General features: G+C 38.1%; 1 protein-coding gene across 2 annotated transcripts in view; it reads right to left on the bottom strand.

Annotated features, from left to right (window-relative positions):
• Window positions 1–1,059: 1,059 nt before the first annotated feature.
• LOC113232680 (segmentation polarity homeobox protein engrailed-like) overlaps window positions 1,060–25,651 on the bottom strand; it is a 39,120-nt gene continuing 14,528 nt past the window's right edge. Inside the window, exons 2-4 of one of the 2 annotated variants that reach the window (XM_026467453.1) lie at window positions 3,159–3,250; window positions 2,441–2,609; window positions 1,060–2,112 (exon numbers count right to left, since the gene is read on the bottom strand). In XM_026467453.1, the coding sequence (XP_026323238.1) occupies window positions 2,093–2,112; window positions 2,441–2,609; window positions 3,159–3,250 (281 nt within the window). In that variant the 3' untranslated portion in view covers window positions 1,060–2,092. Of the gene's footprint in view, window positions 2,610–3,158; window positions 3,251–25,651 lie in introns of both variants that reach the window. The other variant, XM_026467452.1, reaches the window with a different exon arrangement.

Here is a 25,651-nt window from a genome sequence, read left to right as displayed (position 1 = left end):
TTACTTATAATAAAAATCGTAAAATAAATACCTTGTGGGTAGAAATAAAATCACGCCATGCGGCTCATGACTCGCGACTCCCGAGGCTATGAGGCGCCAGTCGTTTTAGTCCTATAAGTCTTTTAAGCTTCCTAGAGTTAAAAGACTTTGAATCGAATTAGTTTTCAGTTTTAGTCTTATGACTCAAGACTTGAGGGTTACAAGACTAGACTAGACGTGAGGCGTTGAAAATTAGTCGAGGTTTTTTAAAAGGCCTTAAAAGACTGAGTCTCTTTCATCACTATCACGATCACTGCTTCTTTGTTCAGTTTTTCTAATTTCAAAAAAGTAATAAAGTATATGCATTGGCAGTTTTATATATATTGCATGTATACATTGTAATATATTTGATATGTAGCAATACACATTGCTACGTTATAATATACATGTAATACGTTTTTGTGAAGTTTGTTTAAAAAAGTATTCGGTTCTATTTGTAAATCGTTTAGCTGCTTTGTGCACCATTAACTGCCCTTCACCTAAAGCTCCGTAATAATTTGTAAGGTTGCCTGGAAGAGATCGCTGTCTAGCGATAAGGCCGCCGATTGTACTTTTAACTATGTTTTATCTTTTTTGTATTGTCACTGTTTTTTATTTTGTGTGCAATAAAACTTATACTATTCTATTCCATTTTTTTATGGTACTATAGTGGTAAGTCACACGCCTGTCCGTTGCAGTTGAAGTGCCATCAAGAGCTTTAAATCACAAAAGTCTGAGGGGCATTGCTACTGCGCCCATCAATGTGAGACGCAAGTTGACAAGTCCCATACGCCTGTCATTTCATCAGCACCCTTGTCAATGCCAATGTTTCACCAAGTATACGAGTTTCGGTCTTATGAAATTGGTCATGTAGATTGGAACTTCGTAATAAAAGGAATAAAACAACAAAATATTTTATAAACCAGAGATATAATTTATTATTTTTTACAAGTACAACTAGCACAGTCAGCAGAGAAATAAACTACAAAATAAAATATATATTTACAAAATTATTTACTTTTAATATAAACATAAACAAATTGGAAGAGACTTGCTTGACTAAACCATAAACTTTTAGAAAAATAAGAAAGAAATGTATACACAAAAACATAAAATATTATTAAATTTTCATATTCTCAAACCACGTTAATCTGAAAAATGCGCACGGCAGTGTACACAGGCCAAGTTCTAATTTATTACGTTTTCTATAATTTCTTAGAATCTATTTGGTTATCATATCGCATCTTAATTATATTTTCAAAACAAAGCTTTTGAAAAAAAACTAATATTGTGTGTATGGAAAACAAGTGGCAAGTATGTGACTATTCAAAAATAATATCTACATTAATAATGTGTATAGCACGTGGTGTGATTTATTTTTAAATTTTGAAACTTAATGAAACAATTTAATAAACGAGCTAACGTTTAAATGTAAAATTAATCAAATAAATACATTAAAAAATATTATTTACAAGTCAGGAACATTTTACTATTTTGCCTCTACGTTATTAGCTACAAGAACTTTTTAACTTACTATGGTTAATTGCCTTATTTCTACTCTCTGTGAAATTTATATAAATTGCCAAGACGTTTATTCTATTTATATTGACCATAATGTTTACATATTTATGAAAAAAAAAATTGTAAATGAGAAATATTTACAAAATTTATAACATCATTTACACAGTTATTATTAATGGCTTAGGATGACTATTAAGCTAATTGCATCAAAGTTACTACGTTGAATATAAAGCACAGGCCACACCGCCAACGATGCTAGCTAACTTAGCTCATCTCACGTAGTTGCATTGCAAAACTAAGTTAAGAAAATACGTAGTAAGTAGTGACTATGGATATGCGCGGAAGTGAAGGGCGGCAGAAGGGCGACTTATTTCAAGAGTCTCATGAGGCAGTAGTCTCCTTCTGTGAAGCGGTGATGCTTCAGAAGGAGGTCGCCGAGCGTGACCGGGAGACCTAGGTGCTGAGGGAGTTCCGGTGCGCCAAGTTGATCCCGGATTCTTCCCACTAGGGCACCCGAGAAGGCCACCGTGGGGTTTTAGCTGGTAGAAGTCCGCTATAACTTCTCCGCTGCCCCTGTGGCGGAGATACAAAAAAAAGATACCTTGGTTAGCTTAGTGTGAACCGAAGTATGAAAGATCCTAATCTATAGCTAGCTTAGCTTCGTTCGCGGTGTGACCTGCGCATAAGTATGGTCAAGTCCTCTGAAGGATAACTTGTATCTATATACAAATCTGAATAATGTTTAAATTACAAGCAATAGGTTGACACGTTATCTACTATTAACAATACTCGCGACTTTGCGCTATCTTTATAAAAATGCGGATTGGCGGAGAACTTCTTTACGTTACATTGATCTCTTCCTCGTCTTCACTTTCAGTCACTGTAGTATGGTTATAAAGACCTTGAGCCATCAGCTGCAGAGCCAATGGATTCCTCTGCCCAGAAGCCTTCTTGAGTTTGGCGCGTTTGTTCTGGAACCAGATTTTGATCTGAGCTTCTGCTAGACCCAGCTCTGCTGCTAGGGATTGCCGCCGACGTTCTGTCAGGTAGCGGTTTTCAGCGAACTCGTGCTAAGGGAAGAATAAAAAAAATTATTAACTTATTGTCCAAATAAAAGTTTACTCTAAAGGTGGAACGTTTAATTGATTATATGCTAAGTTTCAAAAGTAATTTATAAAATGATTATGAATACGGAGATCGAACATACAGAAAAATTACGTCGACCCGGACTCGAAACCACGTCCATGCTGCGCCGTAGTATTTCTCTACACGTCTGAGCCGCGGGTTCAGTTACCGAGTTACAGTGTCAGTCAGAATAAGCCAAATAAATGATTTGATTTTATTTGAAAAGCGTGGCAAGAGGCTTTTAAGCCTAAAGGTGACTCGGAATTCATAGAGGCTAAGCTGCAGAGCCTTGAACACCACCGTAAAGCTACCTGCTTATCAGTATTCACGGAGAGTGTGCGATAAAAATGCATGATTTAAATCCGCCTTCCCCATTCCATCATCGTTTGACTAGACGTAGGCTTCCACATTTATATGGCGAACGGCAAATGACTGGAATTCCCTGCCTACAGACTTGTTACATATAATATAATAAAATAATTGTAATTAATTACCTTTAGTCTTCCAAGCTGCGCTGCACTGAAAGCAGTACGTGGTCTTTTCTCTTCAGTGTTCGCCTTTTTCTTCATCCTTCTACTTCTTGGACCTGAGAACAAAAAAAGACAAATTAATAACAGATTTTGTGCACAATTTTTAAAACAGAATGCGTCGGGGATTTCAAAGTATCATTGAAATTAAAATTGTAAAGGAGGGAGTTTCTCTCTGCCGCGGGCCGAGGCTATGCAGCTCCAGCCAAGTTAAAACTCCCAAGTTGTTGTCAGAAAAAGGTTTATTTCCGTCAATCACAATTTCACCCTACATGCGGATGATCCGGGCAATTGTTCCCAAGAAAGGACTCGACTTCTGGAAACGTTCCGCGAGACAATGACTCTCACCCTATACGAGCATACGTCAATATCAGAAGGAACTCAACTCCTGCTAACAGCTTAACTGAGCTCTAGGTATTCCCCGATTTCTCTCAACATAAACAAAATTGTGTTCAAGTAGTCACCATTCGAGAGAAAATCTTAACACCGTGATTCAGAAATAACGCCAAATGGGTCAATGCCATCTAGCGGATTTTTAGGGAACTAAAAGTAAACATTCTGGCCTTAGGCCGTCTAATAAATAGTTTGTTAAAAAATTTTACAAAATTAATTAATTTATTTATTTATTAAAGGACATCCAGCAGCATATAATTCAAACTTAAGAAATAAATTTAAAAAAACCAGTATATAAATGCCAATTACAGAATATCACAGAAGCTTAAAAAAATAGCATGACGTGACAGAGTGTACTAATTTAATAATTACGTTCAACATAAATAATTGTATTACAAATTAGTACCTACATTTAAATTATATTGATTGTGTCGTAATAAAAAACGCAGAATTATTAAAAAAGTTTATATTAAAATAATACTAATAAATATTGTAAATACAGGGTGAATTTTAAAAGAACAATTGATGAATATATACATTGGTTCGTTCCGCATCACTTTCATCAAAATTCTCGAAGCTAGAGGACGTGCATTTTAGAGCATTAGATATATAAAGAAACTAGCGCTCTTGGAGTATGTTAGTAGTAGGGAGTGTTTTAAAAGATGTGTACCTTTTTTAGCATTGCGTCATTTTGTTGCAGCCTTTATTTTCCCTTTCTAATAAATTTATGTAGACCGAGCCTTCGCCTTTACTCTAACTTAGGCTACGCTACAGTCTTAACGGCTTTTTTCTGCTAGCTGTGAGAAATCTATGAAAGTTTTTCACACTCCGGCAACTTTACAGCTACCCAAACGACAATATCGTTGATTAAATATTTAATTCTCCATTTTTTGTTAAAACATTAATTAACTTCCATAACCGTCATCATTAGTAATGAAAAAATACAATTAAATTCCTTAAAACATAATTTGTAATAAGCCACACGCCCTGAGTTATTAATTAATTTAAATAACAGGGGCGGCTTTTGTTCTGAAAGGGTTGGAGTATATTAGAAAGCCGCGTAGGTCACAATTACAAACAACATCTTTATATGTGTTAGTCATTTAGATAAAGCAAATGGACAAATTTAGTAGCCGTAGAGAGCCTTGTTAAAGAATTCGTCCAGGGAAGTACTGTCACACTTACCTATTTCTACTGTCAAGCAATAATCTCAGCATTACTGCGTTGCAGACTGTAAAGGTGAAATTAAAACACATGGAACTTTCAACTTATGTCTCAGGGTGACGGGCGCACCATTGAAAGCTTTAACTGGCACTACAACTGTTATGGACAGGCGTGTCGCTTACCACCAGGTGTTGCTCGTCTCGTTATTTGGTATCATAAAAACACCTCTCCTTAGAGGAGGCCCGTGAACAGTTGCTTGCTATGATTTTAGATTGAACAGTCATATTACAAAATTGAAGACTACGTGTTAGATAAACGTGTATGGAAAGACAATCCACACAAATTTGATTCAAAGTGTATTCCATAGCATTTAAGTTTATTTGAAAAGAGCAATCCCTAAAGTTTCTTGCTCGTTCTTCTCAGGGAGGTCAGCGTAGTGAACGAGCAGTAGCTCAAATGTGACGTATTCAAGTATAGATTATTTAGTATTTTACCTATGGAATAAATGATTTTGACTACAGCTTTCAAATATGACGATTACAATGTAGACAGATTACCAAAACCGTTATCCACTTTTTTATATTAGGCTAAAAGGGCACGTTATCAAAACTCATAAACTATAACATAGCATAATAGATAATGCCATAAACCTTTATTATGATGCTGGCCCCACCCATAATCGCCTGTGGCCGACAGGGGGACTCCAACCAAGGGGGCTGGACCCCCTTTCTAATTGATTTTTAGCCGTGGGGCGACGGCTTAAGAATACATTGTCGCCTCCCCATACATGCCCGTGGGGGTCGTAAGAGGCGACCGAGGGCGTCACAAGTGTCCATCTGCTTAGCATTGTGGTAGGCTCTGTGCCGACTGGATAGCGACCACAGTACACACGGCGGAAAACCCTCCACAGTGAAACGCTTTTGCGAATCGCGTTCAGGGATCAGTTGGTGTACATCCAGTGCATTTGGCCAGACCGGCAAAATGATAGTGACGGAGTGAAGATATTTGTGTTTTCCATCCGTTACTCTCATCTCTGGACTGTATTCGCACTTTCCATCAGGCGCGGTGCAGTCATTTTGTCGAGTCGCAATAAAAAAAAAAAAAAAAAAAAAAAAGCAATATTTCTATAGGCGTGACGACGCCATGTTTCTGGTATTACATTTGTAATAGTAGATTCTTAAAATTGGGTTACCCCAGTGTATAAATATTATTGTCGAAACTCACAGCTGTCCGGTATTAACAGCCTCGCATCAGTATACAAAGTATGTTTTCGACAATTCAAACGCTGCGGCTACGACTTAGGGTGCAATTTCCGGTTTTGATATTCAGCTTGATTGGTGTATGATGAGAGACATGAGAGGATGAGTGATGAGAAACAAGATATGTACTACCTATAGAATGGTTCACTAATTGCCACTCCGTGACGAATTTCTAAATCTAGCTACATATTTTGGTAATCGAAATGTATTATTTACGCGTTAGAAAAGAATGCTTTGAAGGTTAGGTCATCTGGAAAGGATGGACGTTAGTTGAACAGTGATACGTATTTATAATGTGGGTATGGTAGGAAATGCGTGGTCAAATCGACTTCACAGAAAAACTACACAGAGTCAAAAACTTGAATTATCATTTGTAAGCATGGACATATTGCACTTTTAATACAATAGTCTAATAAGTTAACAACGATTAAAAACGAATTACTAACTAAACTTGATGATTGATGTACAACGTCAAAAAGACTGAGTATATGGTCTTTGGGGTCGCCGGTAAGAAGAGTCCTAACAATGTGCTTCCCATAAGTCTCAATGGAATTCCATTGAAGAGAGTAGCACATTTCAAATATTTAGGACACTATATTGCCGACGACCTCAAGGACAATATGGATATAGAACGCGAGCGCAGGGCACTGTCGGTGAGGGCGAACATGCTGGCTCGCAGGTTTGCTCGATGTGCGGTGGAGGTGAAGGTCACTCTTTTCAGAGCTTACTGCACACCACTGTACGCGGGGGCTCTGTGGGCCAGCTATACCCAAGTCTCGCTCAGGGCCATGCGCACGCAATACAATAACGCCTTCAGGACGCTGATGCGGCTACCGCGGTTTTGCAGTGCGTCTGCCAGCTTCATGGCAGTCTTGCGCAAAAGATCAGCATCTCTGTTGAACAGAATACGTGGCAGCGGTAACAGCCTCCTGAAGACAATTGCGGTTAGGTGTGAGTGTCCCACAATGCGGCATCTCATTAATAATACAAAATCTGTTCTAGAATTTAAGTACTAACCTAATTATAAGTTTCATTGTTGCTAACACTTATGGATCCTAGTTATCTGAATAAATGAATTTGAATTTGAATTTACACTATTAAAATTTATAATATACCAGTTAAAGCTTATTATAGATATGTAAACAATTTCCAACTTGCCAAATATATTTCAAAATAATTTAACATTTTTGAGTAAGAACTGTTTTGTCTTTTTTTTTAATAACATCAAATGACGGGACGAACAAGTCCTACGCCTGATGGTCAGCTACACGCCAATCTATCTATCTATCTATAACAGTTACAGTGCCACTGTACTCGTCATCCTGAGACATAAGTTGAAAGTTACTTTCACAAGGAACTCAGTTTCTACTAAAAGAAAGAGATCGTCCAGGAAGTACTTCTACCTTATCTATTTCTGCCGTCAAACGGTAATGCAAGCATTACTCAGTTTGGTTTTGAAGGGAAATTATGCTGGTGAAATTGCGGAAGAATTAGAATTGTGAAAGGAGGAGGTCCATAGTCTCTGCCGGACAGATAGGCGTGATGATATAGTCCAAACCGGTAATGGTTTGCATTAATGTTAGACGTATCGGGTTGATGATTCTTAGACTGCCCTGGACAAAAGGTGAAGGATCGGAAACGTTGGTTTATTGGAAGAAACAAATCGATACCTCCACTAAGCACTACGCCAACTTCATTTTAGGTGATTTTCTATTTTTATTTGCTTTTTGTTTCTTTATTTTGTTTACACTAAAGTCGGGGTGCTTATTATTGTTAGCAAATAAATAAGGCTGTTTACATTAAAAATAGACAATAAATAAATAACGCGATAATGCCTACACACTCATAGCCCCGCACTAGGGAAACCCTGTGTCGCGGGTGCCATGAACACACACATAGACAACCACAAATCACACGTAATAAATGTACGCCATACAAATATTTCTCTCGGCCCGGGAATCGAACCTGGGACCGCTGAGTGGCAGTCCAGTATGGTAACCGTTCGGCCACAAAGGCAGTTAAAATAAAATTACTAAAGAAATAGTTTCATTTTAAAAAGTTACATTAAAAAAATAAGTCGCAAAGACAGTAACGGATACGTCGTGTTTCATGGAATAGCTTTGACTAAATATCATAACTATCAAAATCATTACACGGTGCATATCTCATACAATAAATTACATTAATATAATAACTATGTTAATGTCTTTAAATTAACGTGGTCAGACCTCTATTTAATAAAACAACATTCCCGCATTAAGTAGTTAAAAAACACATAAATTGCCCCCAAAAACACATTAATACAAAACAAACTAACAAACAGAGACGTAATGCAGTTAAAAAGACATAATTTGCGCAAACGGTTCAACTTTCGGCTATTAACATTCTTGCTGAACCCTAACAACAATGGTTCCGTATATGTTGTGTTTATAGTAAAGCTAGAAATTTACACGAGAGTTAGACTCTATTACACGGAAATATTTGCAAATAATGCAAAGTCAAAGCCAAAGAAGCACTAGGTAAAATAAATAACACTTGAAAACCTACTTTTTGACCTACTTGCTCGTTCACTGTGCTGACATCCCTGGGAAGAACGAGCATGAAAGTCTAGGGACTGCTCTTTTCAGTTTGAGTCAAATTTGTGTGGAATCTATACTAACATCGCTTTCCACACATAATGCGACTCGAATTCGTTCGTATCTATTGGTGTGACACATACATCATTATCAGCTAGACATAGGCTTCTTTTTTCTAGTCGTATTGATGGCATATATTTTAATGCATGCGACGAAGCCGTGACCCTGAGCAACTATCCCGCTCGATACTCATCTCGATTGCTTTTGGAATTCGAGACGCTTGAGATCCATCGTCTCAAAGAATTGGGTGCTCAAGGCAGTCCATTGCGTCACCAAGATGGCATGAGGATTGCATTGCCATAAGTGCGCCAGATGTACAGGCTTCTCCCAAAGTGCATCATTTCGCCCGATCCTCAGCTAGTCGCATTCATCTGCTGCCAGCAGCCTTTTGCAGACAGTAGAGTGACAACTCAAGAACCCCCTCGGTTCTTCGATAGACATGGCCTGCCCATTGCCACTTCAATTTGCTTATTCTACCAGCTACATCGATACTCTGGGTCTATGTCCGACAAACTAATTTCCAATTTTATCTTTCAGAGAAACACTTAGACTTTCAACCGTGGCCAGTAGAACGGACCGAAACCTTTTTTCTTCCAAATTGCCACTGTCATCAGCTTATCTACACCCTGTTGCGAAATATCTTCAACGTTGTCGTCGAAGTTGGTGTTTACCAGGATCGGCTATGGTTAAGCGGGTAGCTTATCACTAGACGCACATCTTGTTAATCCAGTCATTTCAATATCATTGTCATCATTCACAGTATAGACCTCTCGTAGTTTACGTCATCCACTACGGTCCTGCTACCTACGGTCCGGTCCGGCTACAAGACGTAGTCGAATTATTTAACTCGATATCTAACAATAATATCTAACTCGATTCGATATCCACCCTGCCGAATACTTCCTTCATACAGTACATCGGCAACAAGATCTCTCACGGTTGGTTCGGCGATCTTCGGATCTACTTGCGACTCGCGATTGCTCTGTCAGATATCGAGTCAAGTTAACTCGAGTTAGCTGTCACGTCAACTCGAGTAACTCGAGTTCAAATAAATACAACTCGTCTCATCGCTAACAAGACGTCCCAATTTCTATAACCATTTCATGACCACCATTTCGTTCCCGTTTTACTCCATCTGTCTTCACGTCGTTTCGCAATATGTCTTGCCCAGCTCCACTTTAAGTTCGTCATCCAATCTTCTATGTCCTGGACCTTAGCGTCTTCGGATGTTGGAATTAGAAACTCTATCTATAACTTTTACCTGTTACCAAATATCGTAAAAAAAATAGGCATAAAAGTGGATTACCCGCTTTCGTACCAACGCTCGCCGGAGCTAGCACAATGCTCAGTAATGTAGCTTAACTAATAAGATAAACTGACACCGCGCCTACAAATGGGGATGGTAATTTATTTTCCGGGATGAATTCATTGCTTGTAATTGGCGGCATTAGAGCTAACGCTCCGACGACGCATAATAAATCCTATTTATTTTTATTAAAAGTTTAAATCGTTAGCAACCGCTAACCAAAAACATGGGACTTGTTAACTTTTTTATGATACCAAGGGGCAGGACGAATAAGTCGTTCGCCTGGTAGTAAGCGACACGCCTGTCTATAGCAGTTGCAGTGTCACTTAGAACTTTAAATCGCAAATATCTGAGGGAAACTGTCACTGCGCCATCCAGAGACGTAAGTGGCCAAGTCCCGTGTAATATTAATTCGCCTGTAATTTCATCAGTACCCTCACCCTTAAAAACCGGAACGCAGTAATGCTCACATTACTGCTTTGCGGCAGAAATAAGTAAGGTAAGGCAGTACTTCCCTGGACTAATTCTTTCATAAGGAGCGCTACTGCTAATAAATAAATAAAAACTTTACATCTCAGAGTTACAGGTGCAGTTGCGGAACGTCTCAGAACTTTCCGATTTAAAACTCTGTATGGCGTTGTGACTGTTATGGGTAGGCGTGTCGCTTACCATCAGGCGCACGACTTGTTTCTCTCGTCACTATAAATATCATAATAAAATGGTTAAATTGGATAATACGAAAAAATCTTTCTTGCTTTCTCATTGGTCAAGTTAGATAAAAACCGCTTCCCATTGGCCGCTGCGCTTTTAATTTCGGTACCACAACAGTTAACGCAATTTATTTTATCCTAAAAAAACGCGCCAAGTTCGCAACGCCGAATTCCACCCGTTTTGTTTAATTAAAAACACGAATAAAAAAGTTACTGCCTTTTTTATCACGTGATAAATGCATGAAACCGTAAGATTGTTAAAGCCTTAGTCTAATAGAAATACAGGCGATATTTGCTTGAAATTTTTAGATACAATTCAAGGAGAAATTTTCAAAGCTGAAAAAGATTTGTACGAGCAATTTCGACATCTATTTTGAAGGCAATAAAATTGAAATTGCGTTATGTTGGTTTGGTCATATAACTACTTAGTAAAGGTGTGATGGAACTCGATTTTTCTAGTAGTTTTGTGGACACTGTCTCCATAGCCGAACGGTTATCATGCCGGTCTGCCACGCAGAAGTTCCGGCTTCGATTCCCAAGCTGAGTAGAAAGTAGTAGTATATGTATATAGTCTGCAGTGTGTCCATAGCACCCGCGACACGGGGTTTCTCTAGTGTGGGGCTATGAGTGTGTGCCTTATTAATTTGTATGCTTAATTATTATTAACTGCAAATTCAGGTTTCTACGCCGTAGTAGGACTGAGAAGTCATGTAACACATAACTATAACCTTTAATTCAAATGTACGTAGACAGGAACTTAATAAGCGATGTCACGAGCTGATGGCAAAGGGCACAGGTATGGGACGCCACGTGTGTCGACACACTTGCCCCATTCCATCTCTAGCACACCAGCAACAGAGCAGGCTCCGCAGCTGAGCTGGCGGAAAGAATAAAAAGTAAGTAAGTAGGAGGACCTCGGCTCCGATTACCTATTAAAGCCTTTAGAGTCAAAACCCTTGACCGGTGGGGTCCCGGTGCTCTTCTGTACAAAATTTTATTCAAAAAATTAATGCACTGTCTGGGAAACCCAAGGACCGGCAGCTACCTTCCCCAACGTATTAGCATAGCCATACAAAGGAGAAACGCTGTCAGTATCTTTGACAACACCTTGCCGCGGGGTCCCAATTTAATTCAAGTTTTTATTGTCTAGTATTTAGGCTTTTATTGAACTTATTGTCTAATAAATAATTTTGAAATAATTTTTTTTCTTCTGAATTACAGTACTGAAATATAGGAAACAATTAACAAATAAAATAATACCTCATTAAAATAACGCTCTCACTCACAGCCCCGCACTATGGTAACCCTGTACCGTGTATAGACAACCACAAATTATATCCAAACTCACGAGAGAAATAAATAGAACCCGGAACCTCAGCGTGGCATTCCAGGATGGTAACCGTGCGGTCACGGAGGCAGTTGAATCAAGCAAATTTTCACTTTACGCCGATCAAATTCATTGTCTCCGGCGAATGTAAGTCTAATGCTGACACCTAAGGCGAGTACATATTTCGCGTGGCCAACACATAGCGCGCCAACTAGAGGTAGGCAATAATCTAGACGCTAGAATAGGAAATAAAAAAGACGGGAAACTTAAGAAATGTTTATGGCTCCCTGATAACAAGAAAAATTTATTACCTTTCAACAGCTGTTTGTGGGAAATTTAGTATAACTTATTTCTATCGGATTAAGGATGAATTTGCATTTGGATCGCGATTGCGGTGATTTAAAATGGCGGTGTTAAATTAATGAAGGGAACTTTAAATTCTAAACAACGTCAAGGTATATAAGTCGTATAGGAGTTTTATTAGTGTATTGTTGTATTGTCAGGGCTGGATTTACCACTAGAACCGCCAGGTCCTGACCTAGGGACGAAAAATGTCGGAAGCAATAATTAAATAAAAACTAAAAAAGGTTTCGACTCAAAACTGTAGTCCAAAAAATCACGATCTGTAAACTAACTGCTCGTTGAGAACCAATTCAATGAGACCACACGACAGTTCTACTGTAAGCAATTGAGGAGCTATGTATGTATATAGTCTGCAGTCGAGCCTGCCCCCCGATTCAGAACTCTTCGATATTTTAACCGAATCATTCTTTCTAAACGTTAGTTTCGGATTCTAAATAGATTATAAGAAAAATGAAAATGCTTTTATATACATTTTTAAGACTTAATGGCCTAAAATATAGGCATGCATTAGTCTTGCATTAAAATAAGTTAATAAAATTAAGCAAAATCCAGACTTTATTTAAAATAATAAGAGATTTCCATATTACATTCTTGCTTTCTGAATAACGTTTGCAGCCTTTGCCGGTCGAGAAGCTCGAGTAATCGTACGGGTATAATGTCATTTCGGGTCGGGTTCGAATACGACAGTTTGACGTTCGATTCGGGTGTTGCGAATAAAAATTTAAAAAAATCGTACGATATCAAATCCAATCGATCGACAACTGAGTTGTCGTAAGGTTCAGAACCGACCCCCAGGTCCGAAACAATTACTGTCAGATAAGTAATACTTGACCATTAAGAGACGCGTGATACAACGAAGCTTCATGTTTGACATTGTCTTTTAACCAAATAAAAAGATGCATGACGCACATTGACTTACAAATAAATGGACGACGGGTCTAATACAAAAACCACGAAAAAAATGTCCCAAGTCAACCTATTTAAACGTAGTGACATGTAAAGGAATATGAAAAAGCTAAAACGTTGAATTTAAATTGTAATGTCATCGCAGTACTGTCTAATTTTGCTTGTTTCGCTGTCAGTCAAACAAACGAGGACTAGAACGTGAATGACGCTCTGTATACGATTTTAATGCCCTATAAGTTCGGACACTTTTTAGCGCGTCAATGATGACGCAAGACCATTTAGTTTGATCGAGTATTAAGTACTTATTTGACAGCAATGGGTGTCGGATAGGGAACGACAGTTGACCCCCTGGTTGCAGCATTAAATCAAAGTTACCATATAACTGTTCCGTGACAGCACGAGGTGGTCTGGTGGTTAACGACACGTCTGTCAATAACAGTTGCAGTGCTATTCAGGGCTTTAAATCGCACAGATCTGAGGGTCGGCGATAAAAACTGATTACTACAAATGCGTTTTACCACAAAACTTATTAAACTCTAAGTAGTATAACCGTATACAAATTTTAACTACATACATAACCTCGTTTGTAAAATTACAGACAGATAATTCTTTTTTAATAATTTGCGGTTCTGCGGTTTTGTAATGGTACTGGTTTTTGTTTTACGTTTACCGAAGACAATGTTTGTTTAAATTATTCGTTTTTATAACAATATAATAGTTAGCCCATAGTACTGATGGGTAAAATATTGCTTTCCAGCCGACATTAGCGCCGCGATAAAATAAAACTTTTTTTATATAAAATGTAAGTTCGCATTTGACCTCCATCTAACTTTCGCCATGACAAGGCCTAAGTTATAACGTTCAGGGAACAAGTCTGCAGGCAGGGAATTTCACTCCATAGCCGTTCGCCATATAAACGTGGAAGCGTAACGCTTCGTGCGAATCTTTGGAATATCCACAACATAGGGGTGGAACCCAAGCCTACGCCTAGTCCCCCGGTGATGGAAAGGGGAAGGCGGAATTAAATCGTGTAATTTCATCGCACACTCTCCGTGATATATCCTGTAAAATATCGATAAGCTGGCAACTTTACGGCGGTGTTCAAGGCTCTGCAGCTTCGTCTCCACTAATTCCGAGTCACTTTTAAGCTTCTTGGCATGGTTGTCAATTGAATCCAATGTGGCCAGTTGGTACGTAGCAGAGCCATCCTAAAGGTGGCAGCAGTACTCCATGCACGACCGGATTTGTGCTTGATACAGCTGAAGCAACTGTCCCGGTGTGTGTGTCCCTATCTACTGACCCGAGAGATAGGGTTTTTCGGAGAGACGCGAGCTCGACGGCAAATTACCTCTTAGATAGAAGTACCTCTTTTTGGCGTATGCAAATTGACGCCACAGTGCAGCTAGCCTGAGGTAAGATAAGATCCAGACGCGAACTCTTTGCAAAGAGTGAGGCAAAAAGATTTGCCTTGTCTTCTGCAATGTAGGCCAGCGTGCCTTCCGACCTCAGCAGAGGTGACATAGATAGGCGACAAAAGTTAGTTAGTGACTTTATATTTAAAGATGTTTTGTTTAAAAAATCAAGTTTCCAATTTCTGGCGTCGCCATTTTCACTATACACAATAAAAATATATTATACACAATATCGCATCGCACGCTTCCAGCGTGCGCGTGCGTACGATCGTAGCGCCTGATCGAACTGATAAAAATTTGATTACTATATAAAAAAAAACGTTATTTTATTTTTTCCTTTCAAAAACTATTTGTATACGTAGGGCTCACCATAAGTTTCCGGAATGAATAGGAAAAAATTACTATAAATGGTCAGAAATGAATATATTGTTTCTCAAAATATTCTCCGTTAGCGTTAATGCACTTTTTCATATGAATGAACCAATTTTGTAAACATTTATGCCACTCCTCCGTGACAATCTCTCTCTGAAACATATTTTTCATACTCTTCGACAGCCTCTTTAGGTGATGAAAATCGTTGACCGCGTAACTGGTTTTTAATTTTTGGAAATAAATAAAAGTCACAACGTGGCAGGTCGGGACTGTACGCGGGATGGCTCATAAGGTCAACGTTGTTCACTTTCAACGCTTTTCACTGTCTGGCCATTTGAGAACTGGCATTATCATGGTGCTAGATGATACGGCGTATACGGTTATTTTTACGGAGTTTGTCAATAACTTCCGGCAAATAAATGGTCGTGTACCATCACTATTCACGGTACAACGATTCTCCAAAGCAACAGAAGCCACGTGTCCAGTTTTATTTAAAAAAGAAGCAATCATCCGCTTAGAGGCACGCAAAGTGCGGGCGCCACTTTGGTTGGTTTCGGCTCATCTCAAAAGACCCATATGCTCGATTGCTGCTTTGTTTTGGCATCGTAACTATAAATCCATGTTTCGTCACCTGTTAGTATGTCCCACACCAAATTTGATGCCCCTTCGTTGAACCTGGTAAGCATGGCATTGCACCAAGTGACGCGATCCGTGTTTTGAGTCTCAGTCAAATTGTGTGGGATCCACCGAGAGCACAGCTTTTTCACACCCAAATGTTTGTGTAGTATTGATTGTATTTGACTCATGCCTATGCCTAAAGATGCCCGAATCTCATGGTATGTCACATGCCTGTCTGGTTTGATCATACGGTGCACAGCATCAAAGTTCCGATAGGTCAAACCGCTACCACGTTTGGTTAGTTAACTCATTTATTTGCAATACTCTAAACTATTCTTTCCAAGATTGCCTAGATGGAATTGCTACTTAGCAATAATGTCGCTTATACGTATATTAACTTACATGCTGATATCTTTACAATACTTACTATTCTGTGTTCTCATTGTAATGTTTAATATGTAGTAAAAAACATTAATTTCAATCATTCGTTAATTCACGAACAACTTAGCAAGATTCCTGTTCCATGTTTTATTTGTTCATGGCAAGTGCGCCTTCACATTAAAATGTATAAATATAAGTATTTTATATTCACGCCCCAAAATCAGGGGTGAAAAGGGAAAAAATCAATTCCCAAAAGCATACCACCTTAAGTGGCACCCTTAAATAATCAACAAACAAAAGTCGTTTTAATGACATTGAAGACAAAGTTCAAAATCTTTTACACGAATATAGAAGAAATCACTGATGTAAGAATTTGTGAGACATAGTCTAATAGACCTTAAAGCGTAGAAGGTAAGGTCGGTTTCGTTTATTTTGGTAAAGATATTTACATTAGGGCGTTAGAGGCGCGCAGTGAATATGAAATAAGTTTCGGATGATCGAAAGAAATTCGTTTTGTTTCTGGATGCGGTTGTTTGGGTTGAGCAGACATAGTTTTCATAGGGAAAAATCATGGAAATCATAAAACATTTAGCACAAATATCCATGGTTGTAAATATTTTATTAATTAAAATATAAACAAATTTTACAATACTGCCTGATTGTACTCACGCTACGTATGAACATATTAGTGCAGACGATAGCTTTTAATCAGTCTTATTTTTTGGAAACTCAGTAAACAGTAAATGAAACAATAAGCAGGTGGTACGTTGAGATTTACGGTATTAAGTAAAAATAGATTAAAAAGTCAATTGTCGTTACTCGTAGACTTTTTACTTTTTATTTATATTTATTTTTGGACAATATATAAATTTGAGATTATTTATCTTCAAAAGCCGAGCGTATTTCGAATTTTTATTACATCGGTCGAGTCTAGTCATATTTATATTATATGTGTCATAAACGGTTAAACAACACCAACCTAATAATCTGTCTATCCGTCAGCTGGCCAGTCATAAATATCAAATCGGCATAAAACGGGTCACAACAAATATATTAATGTATATACACAAAAAAATTATGATTAATCATGTTTGTCCTTTGTGCGTTGCATTATTATTCATCCGATTGCGAAAAAACTATCATGAGTTTCTATGCTCACTGGCACAAGTTTCCGATGCATTATAATCATTTTAAAATATTGAACGGGACAGTTATTACATCACACACACACATACACACCCACACACACGCACACATACGCACACACACACCAACACACACACACACTCTTACATATACACACCCATAATCACACACACATTATACACATACAATTTTTTATTTGATTTAATTTTTTGTCTTAAATTTTTATCTTATTTCAATTAATCTAGATTAGCTAAGTTACCTAAGCTTACTTAACTTACCTGGTCACATAGTACCCTAACTAGGAAGAGCGGGGTCTCCTAGCACAAGCAATTAGTTTGCTTAAAAGGAGTTCCCCTGCAAACTTGCTGTAAACTAGGTTTAAGAAAACGTAAATAAACACTTTTTATTATTTTTTTTATTTTTATTTATTACAACAAACGTGTCTACAGTTTAAAAGCCGGTTCTTTTGCATATGCACTTCCAAAAATTCTTGCCTTTCAATCTTTGCAAATTGATGCACTTTCAAAAGTTGTTGTCAGTAGCTTTACAACGCAACATTATTCCAAAAAAAATTGTTACACAATACATGTAAAAGTACCTCTCTGAGTGAAGAAATAAATTTCTCACAGAGGGCGCTACGGCAAAAAAGTTTCTGTCTGTCGAAACCAAAAGGTTTCTAACGACAAAGATCTGTAACAAATTTATTAAAAAAATAGTAAGGTCTGCTGGTTCGTTCCGTGGCTTAATTGTCAAAGCATCTGGCACGGATTGCCTGAGGGTTCTGGTTCGAATCCAACCAGATCGAATGAACTTAGTGTTTCTATATTTGTTATAATAATTATTAAATAGTCGGTGTACATATCTCGATCAGATTGGGAATGTCCTTAAAAAAGGTCGGATATGAAGAGATTACAAGCGGAGGCGAAGAGGGATTGTCAAGAGCGTAGCAGGTGGAGGTGTATAGTCTCTATCTACCCCGGTGGAAAACAGACATAAAATCGACGCCAAAGTGTATTAAAATCTATTATACGCCGAAAACTGAGCAGACTTATCTAACTGCCATATCCACAAAAACAACTTACAACTATTCATATATCAATGTGAAGATACAATCACTTTGGAGCAATGAAATAGGTGTCAGAATACCCTTAAGAAGTTAATACGAACAAACATACATTATTGTATAAGAAACGTCATCGCCTTGGTTTTGTATGGTTAAGGGTAACTTGGATAATTACTTGCGGTGTACTATAGAATACGTTGCGGTTAATGTCAAATTGAGCTATAATAAATCCCATAAAACGAACAACCATCAAAACGGGGAACGATGCAGTTCTGTCTTAAGAATGAAATTATCTTTAAGTCTCCCAATTTCTATGCAATAAGTTTAACCTACTTGGGACTTCCAGAAAGCAAGAGGCCCACCTACACAGAAATCAAGTTATTAGTGAATTCTTTGCGACAAAAAGAACAGCGCCGTGTGGCCGATTCTTTGAAGACTTCGAAATAGGGTTGGGATGTTACGAGACTTTAATTTTAATTATCAATTTTCTTTTTTTTATTATAGTATATTTCGTAACAGCAGACCTTGTGAAAGAGTTCCTCTATGGAAGCACTGCCACAGTAACATAAGCATTTCTGCGTTCCGGTTTTGAAGGGTAGGGGTGTTGGTGCCCCTCAGAGCAAAGATCTGCACTGCAACTAATATGGATAGGTGTGTCGCTTACCACCAGACGTACCACTTGTTCATTCCGTCACTTAGTATTATAAAGAAGAGACATGTTGTGAAATGAATTGGTGACTTTACTTTGGTAATTACTTGCTTTGAGAGTATTTTTTATGATATCAAGCTTTTGTAACTGTAGTTCAGTATAGGGTGCATTAACTTTAGACATAACTGATTGACGACTCTGTCATCTCAGTCAGCTGCGACCATGGGTCATGTAAAGAGGTCACGAAAGCATCATTTTAATTTCAATCGCACGGTTGACAAATGGAACTCCCTTCCGGCACATGTCTTCCCTCCCTCTTATGATATGGGGTCCTTCAAACGAGGCGTGAAGAGGCATATTGTAGGCAGGCAGGGTGAAGGTGGCTAGTGCAGTGAGGATTTCATCGCTGCACTAGGTTCCTTCGCGTTTGGATACCACTTTCCACTTAACATCAGGTAGAGTGGAGTCATTTGCCTGTCATGTATAAATAAAAAATAAAAAAAATCGTCATATTCAATAATTGTAACTTTTTCAATTTAAAAAAAACCGATCTCAAAGTTTTCTTATCGGTTTTATTCGATTTCCATGGGATCCCCTCATCAGATTTTAACTTTTTGGTGACAATGGGACTGTTACGGACTCCTTTGAAGATTTCATACTTTCTGGTTATCATGGCGAAGGTGATTTGTTGATTACATGTATTGTGTGAAGTGAAAAGTCGACTTTTATTCACGGAAAACAATTTTTTTATTTGTGATAGCCGAAACAGACGAACCCGAAAGAGTATTGTTTGGCATTAGGGACCACCTCGAGATTATAACCTTTCAAACAAAAAAAACTATTTTCAAAATCAGTCCAGAATTGACGGAGAAATCGTTAAGTACACTGACATGCGTATAAAATTTGAGGGTTTTCCCCGATTTCCATGGATCCCCTCGTAAGTGTACCCTTTCAAACAAGAATGAATTTTCAAAATCAGTCCACATTTATTGACGGAAAAATCGGAAAATATGCATGACATACTTACAGCCGAATGTGTAACCTCCTCCATTTTTTGAACCCAGTTAAAAATACCTAACAATAAGCGCTAAAAATAATTATTATTACGTCCGACATCATTATCATCAACTAACTCACATTCTTATCCTTCACCATTAATGAGGTGTTTTTTCATGATGTTAAGTAACGCGATGAATAAGTCGTACGCCTGATGGTAAGCGACACGCCTGTCCACAGCAGTTGCAGTGCCAATCAGAGCCTTAAATCGCAATGATCTGAAGGATACTTCCAATGCGCCCGTCACCCTGAGACATAAGTTGAAAAGATCCATGTGCCTGTAATTTTCCCAGCAACCTTAGCCTTCAAAATGCTCTCATTACTGCTTGGCGGCAGAAATAGGTAAGGTGGTTGCTTGGCCGCACTCTTTCATAAGGAGCTCTACTGCTAACTTTGAAATTAGTCACAGATACCGCTCGTCGATTTAGTAACTTTACTAATGTTTATTTATTTGCTATGTATAACTTAATCCACATTTCATTTTCACTTAATACAGTATAATTTAAAAATTAGTAATGGAACTGAATTTTCAAATACCAGCTTTAAAATAGGATAATAACATAATGTATCTGTTACAAAGTAAATAATGATTCAGTAATAAGTCAAATTAGTACGTCGTAATTACTGTTATCAAACAATTATTCGATATTTGTCATAAGAGTTGAGAAGCTAGTATTGCAGTCACAGGTACTCGTATTAGTTTGTCACAGTAATTGGTCTTAGCTGAGTTAAGTCACACTTTTAGTTCCTCAAAATTGACACCATATCTGAGTTACGTCACTATATAAGCTTGGGTAGGCAGACTAAAGCAGATAAGACTTTTGACAACAAAATTAACCAACGTCAAAAGTTTGCTAATCCACTTTCGCTGCGTGATAATTGAAATGCAGGTAAAAGTAGAGCTCATTGTGTAAGAGTTCATCCAGGGAAGTACTGCCACCTTACCTATTTCTGTCATCAAGCAGTAATGTCAGCATTACTGCGTTCCGGTTTGGAAGTATAAGGATAAGTAGAAATTATATGGGAGCTACTCCATCGGCCCTTCTGCAGACATGTCCAGCCCATTGTCACTTAATTTTGCGAGCTCGGTTACTTTACCCAAGTCTTCAGGACGTCAATTCCATAAAGTTTAAGGGCATTGAATCAGCGCGTTCTACTAGTTACGTAATACGTAGCCGACGCGTGGACATTAACAATAGGCCTCAGCCACAAATTTAAAATAGCTCAGTGTGCGATGGAACGAGCTAACGAACTGGTAAGTTTCTGTGATGTACCGAATCCCTAACAAAGTCATATACGATACGTCAGAGAACTAAAGTGACCGACATAAGTTGGTGAAATTACAGGCAGTCTCAGGGTGACGGGCGCAGGCAGTGCCCCTAAAATCTTTTCGATTTAAAGGTCTGAATGGCATTGTAACTGTTATGGATAGGCGTGTCGCTTACCACCGAAGTATATCAGCCCAAATACAAAGGACATTGTTGATGATGTCCATCAACGAATCATCCTAAGAAAAGCCAGACTTCACAGAGGTTTTCAATTCAACTGTATTTTGTTTGTTTGTTTGTTACGTGATTACTCCAATACTTGTGAACCGATTTAATTATTCTTTTTTTGTTAGTAAGGGGGTACCTCAGTTGTAGTTTCATACAAATTTCAAGAAATAATCTACTTCTACAGGTGGGAACTTAGGGGATGAATCCGACTTGTTGAATTTCACCCAATTCCCATTAACCAATTTTAATAAAACTTGAGAAATATATACAATTCCATATATTTTTCAGATCGGTTTCTTTTTTTTCACTCTTTTTTATGTAACATATGTGCCCTTTGGCCCCCATCACACCTGATGGAAAGTGACGATAAAGTCGACGATTTAGCATGCTCACCTAAATAATACCTATTCAATACAAAGAAAAGAAAAGAAAAAAGAATAAAAGATGTAAATTATAGCGTTCGGGCAACAATTCCGCAAGCAGGGAATTTCACTCCCTAGCCGCTCTCCATGCAGATATGGAAAGAAACGGAACGCTGGGATAACCACAACATAGGGTTGGAACCCCAGCCCACGTCTAGTCCCCCGACGATGGAAAGGCGAAGGCGGAATCAACCTACAAGCCTCTTGGCACGCTTGTCGATTGAATCTAAGGTGGCTATTTGGTACTTAGCAGAGCTATCCCCTAAGTAATACCTATTAGCTGCATTTTTGGCCATGGAGTCAATGTATCTTACGCATTACCGCACTGTAAAAATAATCGCAAGGTTATGTAAAAAAAAAAGTAACTATTACTCATATAACAGCAATGTACCAGTTATTCGTATTATTATCACCTCTCTAAAGGTGATGATTTGTCCAATTACGTGTTTTTCCAATCACGCAATGTTTTTTTTTATTCAATTGAATTGTGCAAATTATGCAGTAGCTCAAATTAACACATTTATTCGATTTCAATTGCTATGTTTCTTGCAATTATGTGGAACTACCGATTAATAATTTAGTTTTTTTTTTTCAGTAATTAAATTCATGTTTCATGAGTTTATACCACGCTATGAATTAATAATAACAATGTTTTTAATTTACCAATGACAATTAATGAACGGGATAAAAAAATTTTACAAGTTCAAAAATTATTCTACCTTCAAAACAAATTTTTAAATAAACTGCTTTATTTCCTGAAAGAAAGAACCTGACCATAGAAAGACTATCATTTTTTTCAATAATGCTCTGCACATTTAAAAAAGAAGATGCTTCTGTTTTTATAGTTGGACACATTTCAAGGTCGTTTGCGCGTGTGTCATTATGCGTGCAAGTCATTACTGGTACAGGGTCAAGAGCACGTCAAGCTTGACACATAACATTTAAATCCAATTCTATGCCGCTTACGGTAACGACGGTCCAAAGTACAAAGTGTCAAGCTTGACGTGCTCTTGACTGTACATGACATTATGAGTACATAAATCATTGTTAATTTTTTAAATTAAAAAAGGTGGCATATTTTTTTTGTTGGTCATTAAAAATGCCGCTCCAAATATTCTAAACAGGGTAAAGTTTAATGTACCGAGCTAAACAGAACATTATACGTCTAATAAGCTAACCTAGTTGTGTAAAAAAAAACAGTTATGTCTATTATTGTCACCGTTTGAAGCTAGTTTTTTTTTAATAAACCTCTGATTAACCAAAGTAAGTAGCTAAAGCACTTGTGCTATGAAAATCGGAATCAACGACGTTACTATAAGCACCAGAAATAAGACAATATAGAAAACTTACTTTTTCTACACTGACTCGGCCGGGGATCGGTTCCAAGTCCAGTTTTGAAGGGTAAGGGTGCTGGTGAAATTACAGGCACATGGGACATGTCAACTTATGTCTCAGGGTGACGGGCGCACTGCTTCTCAGATCTTTGCTATGGGACAGGTGTGTCCCTTACCACGAGGCGCACGATTAGTTCATATCACGACTTAGTACCATAAAAAAACTAAATTAGAAAAATATATGTCGATAATTATTATGAGCAAAACGTTTTATCGATATGATATGTGTCCCATCACTAGTGTTCCTTGTAGCAATGCACAATAACGAGAAATGGGTACCAATTGGTCAATTGATGGGTAAGTACAGATAAACACAAAAGTGATTTAATGAGAATCCAATATTATGACAATCATCTTTTACCCTTTACGGGGCACGGGTCTCTTGTAAGATTTAAGCTGTTTCAACTAGAAGGTCAATGGGTAAGTTAACTTTGATTTCTAACATCCTTTACATCGGGGGAAGCCGGCACGGAAGGACAGTTCAAAATTACGATAATACTGAAAAAAAAGTGTATTTTTAACAATGTAAATATTTTTAATAATACTAATAATACGGCTCAGATCGTGCGCCGATTCTTAAATCTGAGTTCTTGACCCCGGCTGATTGTAATTATTTAATAGTTAAAAGTTCAAAATATTTTCATTGGGGCCATAGGAAAGTATCATAATAATATGTCAGACAGCTACACCAATAACCTGGCATCAAATTAGGAAATTTCTTGTACTATAATAACAATAATAACAACAACGCTCACACTCAACATAGCCCCGCACTAGGGAAACCCTGTGTCGCGGGTGCCATGGACACATACATAGACAACCACAAATGACACCCAAACTCACGAGAGAAATACATGTAGGCCATACAAATATTTCTCCCGGCCCGGGAATCGAACCTGGGACCTCTGCGTGGCAGTCCGGCATGGTAACCGTTCGGCTACGGAGGCAGTTAAATGAATGAACGAATGAACCAATTTGAAAAGGAACGGAATGAATGGCTACGGAATACGAGCTGGGCATCGGTGTGGGACGCCACGTGTGCCGACACGCTTGTACCATTTCATTTTTAGCATACCAGCAAGAGGGCAGGCTCCGCAGCTGAGCTGGCGGAAAGAATAAAGAGTAATAAGTACCAAGACCTCGGCTTCGACTACCTATTTACAGCCTTTGGAGTCGAAACCCTTGGCCCGTGGAATCCCAGTGCCCTTCATCTGTTCAAAATTTTATCCAAAAAAATAATAGATTGTCTGAGTAGCCCAAGGCCTGGCAGCTTGCCCAACGCCTTAGCATATTCATACAAAGGGGTAACGCCGGTAGCGTCTTTGGCACCTTGCGGTGGGGACCCAATTTTATTAATATATGTATTTAAGCTTTTATTACCCGTATATTTAACTTATTATCTAATAATCGAACCTGAAACCTTCTCATCCAGTGGCCACATTGCAAACCATTGAGCCACTGATGTCAATAGCATAATTAGATAATGTTAAAAACCTTTGTTGTCGACTGTCTCTTTAAAATTATCTGCACAACTTCCGAAGACTTGTTTTCACTTTTAAAGTTTTTATCAAACGAGCCGTTTCGATCAGGCAGGTGAAGTTACTTGACACGCCTTACTAAAAATACACAATTCACAACAGTGCATGCGTCAATTTTTTTTTTTAAAGAAAGTAGACTAGTTTGCACTTGACCACTACTAAGCCCTGAAGCAAAGACAGGGTCCATGATGGAACGAGCTCGCCCAGAAGCCTATTCCGCCGTACTTTAAAGATACTCAAGTTGTATGTGCTCGGAAAGACAGTCGCATGCAGAGCATTTTGGTTCCCAGGTCGGTATAAAAGTTTTGTATGGGCTTCATTTATTTTTCTCCTGAGTTTGGGTGTAATTTGTGTGTCCATGGCACCCGTGGTACAGGGTTTCAATAGTGCGGGGCTATGAGTGTGTGCATGAGAGGTTCTCAATACGACTGTGTTTTTTCTGTGTGTGAACAGAATTTGATTAATTTTTTTTTTTGTGTGCCCCCCAGATAATTGCAATTTAAAGCTGACATTGCTTGGCGGCAGAAATAGGTAAGTTGGCAGTAACTCTTTCACACAGCACTTTACTGCTATCATCTGTGCCCAGCAGTGGGACTATATTTAAACTAACTAAGAACATTAACTTGTCACATTAAGTAATTAGTAATTACTTTTAATATTTAAAGCTATTTTATACAAACGGCGAGCCAACTCCGCCCTGGACTACAAGATATCTCTTCACGCGCAGTTAGTAGGGCTCTATAACATAAGAGGTACGGAAAATGTACATGATAATAAATAATAATAGTAATAATGACACACGCACACACACACACACACACACACACACACACACACACACACACACAC

This window comes from Hyposmocoma kahamanoa, unplaced genomic scaffold (assembly GCF_003589595.1).
Source record: "Hyposmocoma kahamanoa isolate Upper Pololo Valley unplaced genomic scaffold, ASM358959v1 77, whole genome shotgun sequence".
Taxonomy (NCBI): domain Eukaryota; kingdom Metazoa; phylum Arthropoda; class Insecta; order Lepidoptera; family Cosmopterigidae; genus Hyposmocoma; species Hyposmocoma kahamanoa.
This window is presented reverse-complemented; position numbering and strand designations above follow the sequence as displayed.